The sequence below is a fragment of the Etheostoma spectabile genome, chromosome 8 (genome assembly GCF_008692095.1).
Source record: "Etheostoma spectabile isolate EspeVRDwgs_2016 chromosome 8, UIUC_Espe_1.0, whole genome shotgun sequence".
Taxonomy (NCBI): domain Eukaryota; kingdom Metazoa; phylum Chordata; class Actinopteri; order Perciformes; family Percidae; genus Etheostoma; species Etheostoma spectabile.
Window position 1 is genome coordinate 28,591,835 of NC_045740.1, and position 6,941 is coordinate 28,598,775.

Genomic DNA, 6,941 nt, shown 5'->3' on the forward strand with positions numbered 1-6,941 from the left:
GTCCCCTAATAACATATCTGAAGTCTCTTTCCCGAAATTCAGCCTTGGTGCAGCCACTAGAGCCAGTCCCACAATGAGCTTTTCTCAGGATGTGTGGTTTCTGTGTCTGTAGAGGAGGAAAGGGGGGCAAGGTGGCGGCTGGGGGTTTGGCCTTGACCAACTGCCACTTTGCTTGTTTGAAAGCCATGATGTCTCTCTCTCTCATGGGTGGGCCAAATTATCTGGGCGGGCAAAGCAGAAAAAGGTGAGGTAACCTTGCTCCGTATGATGTCATAAGGGGCAAGATTCCACATCGGCCCATCTGAGCTTTCATTTTCTCCTATTTGGACCGGGGTTTGTACATGTAAAGTCTAATGTATGCTTACTTTGTTACAATATTTTATATTTCATTCAACCCCTTCATTGTTAGTCTATTGTTATTGTTTTGTGCTTGTCTATGGTTACTTTGTTGTGTTTTGTGCTTTTTTTTCTTGTTTGTTAAACAGAAAAGCTATAAATAAAATACAAAAAATCAATCACAAGACTTAATGTCTTAAAATACTTTATTTTAACTTGGTGGCTGTGTCAACTGGTTTTATCATTTCTTGGAAGAGCAACCCCTTTTTTGAATTTTTTTTTACTCCTATTTGGACCGGGGTTTGTACATGTAAAGTCTAATGTATGCTTACTTCGTTACAATATTTCATTTTTCATTCAACCCCTTCATTGTTAGTCTATTGTTATTGTTTTGTGCTTGTCTATGGTTACTTTGTTGTGTTTTGTGCTTTTTTTTCTTCTTTGTTAAACAGAAAAGCTATCAATAAAAATACAAAAAAAATCAATCACAAGACTTGGAAAAAAAAAGAAAAATCTGATGTCATTTAATTCAATATAAGGTGAAACATTTTTAGAAATGCTTTGTACTTGAATGCACACATGCAGATGGACAGTGTGCCACTGTAAAATATATATATGTATTGTCTTCTCACACCCAAATCACAACACAGACCTTCTCTGCAGGCTCTGGCAGATTAATGACAACACCTCACACAGTATATACCATGCCTTACCTATGGCAGCTTTCCCCCAGATTTGTACCCTGTATCTTTTGGGTTTGTTTTGGTCAATTCGACCCAGGTACTGTTTGAAGCCCTCCCTCTTTTTGGCCAGAGCCGAGTTGTAGTCCACCTGTTCATCCTCCCACGGATTCCAATCACCTGCTAAAAATGGAGCAACAGCACCGCCGTCTCTGACACCACCTGCAAACACAATACACATTTCCATCCAGCTTTTCATTCGTCTACCATAACAATAAAAAAAAAAAATGAGTTTCTAACTGTCAATTTATGAAAACGTTAGGCCATTTATTTGCATTAGGAAGATTACGGTTATTCCGAGGGAGATTACCCGAGAGTGCTCCAGACTCCTTCTTTACCACCCTGTGCACGCGGGAAATTACTTTGGTGCTAAAGAAGACATTGTATGCAGCATAGAGTGAAAAAGCCACATACGCAAAAATAATTAGAAGGAATAGTTTTCTTTTGGGTATTTTCATTTTTATTTTCCTTGTCGCTCAGGTTACCATTGTGTAGCTAGCTCCCCTTATTTTGTCAAAGGACCCTTGTTTACATCACGAGGACCCCTGCATACAGCTGACTTAAGACAATGCCTGTGCCAAATTAGTCTTTATGTTACATGAATGTAGGGTTTCTACCATTGTATATCTAATTATCGTCATTTATCAGCGGTGAATGTATAAAGTGTAATTTTAGCATTAATTAATAACCTCAAAACTATGTGTGAACTCGACATATTAGGAAGGAAGCGCTTTGGTCAGACCGTACGTAATGCGGAACGGTTTAAAGGCGGGGCGGTTTCAGGTAAAGCAATGCGAACGCACGTGAAGTTTGTACACAAAAAGGTCTTGTCCCCAGCGGCGTGGGGAACTCTAATTTTGAGCAGACATGATGTCCACAGTCGCTCGGTCCGGGGCTCTTGTCCCTTACTTGCATTCAACAAAACACGCAGTTAAAAGCCTGCTGACCCCTGGAGTTAAGGACTTGGCGCCTGCTGCTGGTAAGGGAAGTGAAAGATGGATTTGTGTGGAATTCATTGCAGTTTTTAAAACTGCGTCACAACAATAAAACTGAACTTGCTGACGTATTACTAATTGTGAAAGACAGAAAATGTCGAATTAGCACTGGTTCCAGCTCATTACATGTGTATTTGCTAGTTTTCAGTGATAGGAAACTGAAATATTTGGATTAAAAATGTCAACTTTAGTTGCCTTTTGGCTTTTGTTATATAGCTAGACCGCGAACGATTGATCTGTTATTCGAAAACAAAAATAATCAGATCAATAATTAATTTTTAGGAGTAGGCCTGGGTGTTATGGAGAAAATTAGATATTTTGATATTCTTGCCCCAGCAATGTCAATATTGTGGCGATATTATAGGGTTGGCAATCAGTGCTTTCTCACAATGAGATTTAAGATGAATAATCTTCAGTAATGTAGATATAATGAGTAAGAGGGTCAAGGTAAAAAATAATACAAGAGCTAGAACAGTCTGGTAACAGAAAATGACATCACTTTACTGTAATGCAGCCTTTAAAAGCAGGAAAAGACAACACTTATGCCATTTGCGATATCACGATTTCCAAAATATAAGACAATATCTAGTCTCATATCATAATATCGAGATGTTGCCCAGCCCTAGTTATCAGCTATAATACTTACAGTGTCATGATTTATAGATTCAGAGTATACCTGATCTGATGTGTTGTATTGTAGCCAATGTAAGGGAAAGTAATTATATATATATATATATATATATATATATATATATATATATATATATGACATAATGCAATGCCTGTGGATGCAGCATATAACCAGTAACGTTATATAAAAAAAATTGAATTTTTAAAATGTGTCTAACATTTTTTAAAGTGAAGTGATCCAATTTCCAAGGTCACGTTAAAGCAACAAGAATAATTTAGTTTGTGTGGTTTATGATTATTAGATCTTCTATTAATTCAACTTATAGAAGGATATGATGTGAAAGAGCAATGCATTACGTTTTTGTAAGATACTGTATGTTTTACAATCCATCTGCTCTTTTTGTCTTTCAAAACGGCATCTTATGTCTCATTTCCAGCTCCTGGGGGGATCCGCCTGGCCCACACAGATATCAAGATTCCCGACTTTACAGACTACCGTCGCCCCGAGGTTACCGACCCCGACAAGTCCTCCCAGGAGAGCAGTGATGCAAGAAGGTCCTTCTCTTACCTTTTCACCGGAGCGACCACTGTGGTTGGTGTGTACGCGGCCAAGACGGTGGTCACCCAGTTTGTCTCCTCGATGAGCGCGACAGCAGATGTCCTGGCCCTGTCCCAGATTGAGATCAAACTCAGTGACATCCCTGAAGGCAAAAACATGACTTTCAAGTGGAGAGGAAAGCCCCTGTTCGTCCGCCACCGCACAGAGAAAGAAATCGCCATAGAGGAGGGTGTGAATGTTTCGGATCTGCGTGACCCCCAGCATGACAAGGACAGAGCGATCAACCCCAACTGGATCATTGTCCTGGGTGTGTGCACCCATCTGGGTTGTGTGCCCATCTCCAACGCTGGAGACTTCGGAGGCTACTACTGTCCCTGCCACGGCTCCCACTACGATGCTTCAGGGAGAATAAGAAAGGGGCCGGCGCCTCTCAACCTGGAGGTTCCCCACTATGTATTCTCTGATGAGGGCACAGTCTTGGTGGGATAAATACTGGAGCCATATCTCAGTTCCTCTATGTGATATGTATTTTTTGATGGCTCTGTGTAAGTGTTGAATGAGTTATTGCATCTTTTCACTTGTAAAAAGTCAGTTTTTTCTTCCATTGTTCTGCATCATTTAGCTCGATGTCTTTGATCAATTGCATTTTTTTTTTTATTTTGAGATTAATAAAGTACTTTATCTCTGTATGTTTTTCTTGCTCCATTGTTATTCATTTTCTTTTTTTAAATCAGGAAAGTCTTAGCCTCGATATGTGACTCTTAAGTCGAAAGGACCCTTTGTTAGTTGACAAGATAACAATTTTATACCAGTACTGGCAGCTGCTAAATAAGATAAAGAACTATTTTTTTTTACACAGATGGATTTAATTCTGATGAATACATGTGTTGTGGAAAACTGAACCGGAGAAATGCATAAGCCTTTTTTTTTGTATTGATGAAATCATTTAAATATAATATACTGTGCACATAGGCTGGTCAGTTCCCAGTCTTAAACTTAATACATTATCAAATCCAAAACATTTCACACTGTACAATTAGGTGCATAATCCATGATTATTAGGGCCATCAAAGGCTGTATGAATAAATAATTCCTTCAATGGATTATTGCACTTCACATAATACATTAATCCAGTTATACAGCTGTTTTCACAGTAATATGCTAACCTCATGTTACCCAGTGTTACCAGTTGCCAGGACTGTGATATCGGTGCAATTTTACAAAATGTGATTTCCCATAGATAAACAAGATAAATATATAGATAAAAAGTCTCTCCAGCTTCATAACATGAGTTCACATTTTCAAAGACTCTGTCCTCCTGAGCATGTGCGGCCCTGAGTCAAGTTATCCCAGTGTTTCTCCAGACACTAATCCACGTAGTGCACCTCCGCCTGGAGCTCCTTGGAAATATACCCGAGGAGGGCGGCTGTGAGATGCTGCTTCAGGGTGGCGTTGCCCATCACTAGAGCAGTTAACTGGGCCAAATCTGTCCACTGAACGTCTCCCAGGATGACCATAAGATCATCGTAGAGCTTCTGCTGCTGCTGAGGACTGAGCTCCATGATGATCTGGGGCAGCGGTTTGAACTGTCCGCTGGTCAGCCAGCAGCCCAGCAGGCCTCCAACAGCACCGCCTACAGGGGAAGAGGGTTTGAAATGTGTCAAATTGTACATATCATATATACATTTTGGATATTTCTGTAAGTTAGATCCCACTTACCCACTGCGATACCGAGTGGGCCCCCGACTAACCCTCCAGCGAAGGCCAGTCCACCAGCTGCTGCTGCTCCCTTCCCCGAGCCTTTCACTGTGGTCTGGATTTGCTGATTGGCAGATAACTCCGAACACAGCTTCATGACATCATCAATTCGATGACTCATACTGTGGATCAGAGTTACTGTTAGGAGACATTCCAGAAATAACAACTGCAGATACTTAACAATCTAACAATAAGCATAGAATAAGAAATCAGGAAAATACTGCCAGTTAGAATAGTTAAAATAGTTGTGTCGTCTTCCTGTCGACTGTGCAACTTTTTATTTTTCCTTTTGATTGCCTTTTTCAAAACCTTTGTTGCTTTTCCCTCTGATGTTTTTTGTCTTTTTTTTGTGCCTTTTGACGTTTTTGAAGCTTTTTTTGAACATTTTAGTCCCTTTTGCCAATGATCTTTCATAAATGCTATAAATTTGAACAAAAGATCCAAATTTAAAGAAAGCAGTGGGCTGATCATTGTGTGGAACAATCCGCGTTATTTTTCTGAAATTTTGCTTGAAAGCCTTTTCGATAAGATTTTTTTTTTTTTTTTTTTTTTTTTTTTTAAATGGGTCAAATTTGACCCGGGCACAACACAGGGGTTAAAATAAAAGTATTAGTTGTTGCCTATTCACAATAATCAACAATTTGGAAAATGCCATCATACACTAAACAATTTAAAACACAGAAGACTAAGCGTGGTCCTGCATGTATTGAATATTGTGGCACTGACTGTAAAGTTATTATTTACAGATACCAATACAGGAATGTGATAGCTCTGATTGCATCAGAAATCTTCATAAAAGGCAAAGGTTAACGTTCAGTGTAGCATCCACAGCCCATTTCAACACATTAGCCATTCAGCCCAGCCTGCTGTAATAACCCCAGTCAACATTACAGGTTTACCTTGCTGTGTTATGAAATCCTCATCAATATTTGGAAGGCTGTTGTTATAATGTTCTTATGATGTATCAACTATTTTCTGTCTATAGCCGGTTACTCTTTCATTTCTGACCTGACTATGGCCGCAATGCCTGATGGGAACAACAAAAAACGCTGCGTTCAGGAACATTCGGCCAATCCCGTTGACTGCATGGATGTTGATATCAATATATTAATATATGTATAATCTATGGCCAATCCCCATATGCAATTCCCTACATTTTGGTAGGAAAACAACCAGTCTATAAAAACAACCAACCATGCAACTTTTAGATTAGTTAGGTCAGTAAACACGTTTAAAATGCTCATCACATAATTACAGAAAAAGATTAAAACAAAGTAGAGATTAAAGATATTATTCTATTATTCTACCTTAAGAGTATAACACAGCCAATTCAATTATTTCAATTATTATAATAAAGCTTAATCATTAATAATAGTTTAAACCGATAATGCAGGATACGTTTGTCAATTAAAGGCTTTGTGAATAAGGGGGGTTATTAAGAGTTTAATTGATAATGCGAATTACTTACTCAAATATCACAGATTAATGTGTAATTAATGGGGGAAATTACTTATCTCTCATAACTTCTTAATTTGATGAGTAAAGGCTTTACTCATTTGCAATGTGTTGATTTCAAATTACGACTCGTGTACATCTCGTTCCCATACCAAACATAAGAGGCGAATGACGGATTATATTATTGAGGGATTATTGATTCACAGTGCGTCATTTGTTTTTCGTATTATGATCGGTGCTTTGATATTTCCGACAGCAATTAAAGGCAACACAAACAGCCAATGAGCGTCTAACGACAAGGGGGCTGGAACCATGGGTGGACTGGCCTGTTCATTTACTCAAACCTAACTGACCTGTCTGAACTAACTAAGGTTCTAATAATAACAATAATAATAATAATAATAATAATGATGATAATAATGTGGGCTACTATGTGAATAAGAGTGTGTGTGTGTGTGTGTGTGTGTG

At 38.7% G+C, this 6,941-nt stretch overlaps 3 protein-coding genes and 1 long non-coding RNA gene across 6 annotated transcripts in view; 2 read left to right on the forward strand and 2 right to left on the reverse strand.

Annotated features, from left to right (window-relative positions):
- The window catches only part of rxylt1 (ribitol xylosyltransferase 1), a 5,749-nt gene extending 4,131 nt beyond the window's left edge, over positions 1 to 1,618 (reverse strand). The window contains exons 1-2 of one of the 2 annotated variants that reach the window (XM_032524717.1): positions 1,387 to 1,618; positions 1,050 to 1,238 (exon numbers count right to left, since the gene is read on the reverse strand). In XM_032524717.1, the coding sequence (XP_032380608.1) occupies positions 1,050 to 1,238; positions 1,387 to 1,534 (337 nt within the window). In that variant the 5' untranslated portion in view covers positions 1,535 to 1,618. The remainder of the gene's footprint in view (positions 1 to 1,049; positions 1,239 to 1,386) is intronic. The other variant, XM_032524718.1, reaches the window with a different exon arrangement.
- LOC116694824 (uncharacterized) overlaps positions 1 to 4,426 on the forward strand; it is a 17,160-nt gene extending 12,734 nt beyond the window's left edge. Inside the window, exon 3 of the long non-coding RNA XR_004333276.1 lies at positions 4,415 to 4,426. This is a non-coding gene — a long non-coding RNA (uncharacterized LOC116694824). The remainder of the gene's footprint in view (positions 1 to 4,414) is intronic.
- On the forward strand, positions 1,814 to 3,949 carry LOC116694821 (cytochrome b-c1 complex subunit Rieske, mitochondrial). Its single transcript, XM_032524720.1, has 2 exons — positions 1,814 to 2,055; positions 3,139 to 3,949. The coding sequence occupies exons 1-2, from the start codon at positions 1,944 to 1,946 to the stop codon at positions 3,747 to 3,749; spliced, it is 723 nt and encodes a 240-aa protein (XP_032380611.1). The 5' UTR covers positions 1,814 to 1,943; the 3' UTR covers positions 3,750 to 3,949.
- On the reverse strand, positions 4,174 to 6,063 carry zgc:112052 (protein C19orf12 homolog). Of its 2 annotated transcripts, XR_004333275.1 has the most exons (4): positions 5,918 to 6,063; positions 4,980 to 5,140; positions 4,378 to 4,893; positions 4,210 to 4,220 (listed from the first exon to the last, which is right to left on the reverse strand). XR_004333275.1 is itself a non-coding variant. In XM_032524721.1 (3 exons), the coding sequence occupies exons 2-3, from the start codon at positions 5,137 to 5,139 to the stop codon at positions 4,628 to 4,630; spliced, it is 426 nt and encodes a 141-aa protein (XP_032380612.1). In that variant the 5' UTR covers position 5,140; positions 5,918 to 6,063; the 3' UTR covers positions 4,174 to 4,627. The 2 variants fall into 2 exon arrangements, 1 of the variants encoding a protein (XP_032380612.1); XM_032524721.1 differs by having other exon boundaries at positions 4,174 to 4,893.
- Positions 6,064 to 6,941: the final 878 nt, after the last annotated feature.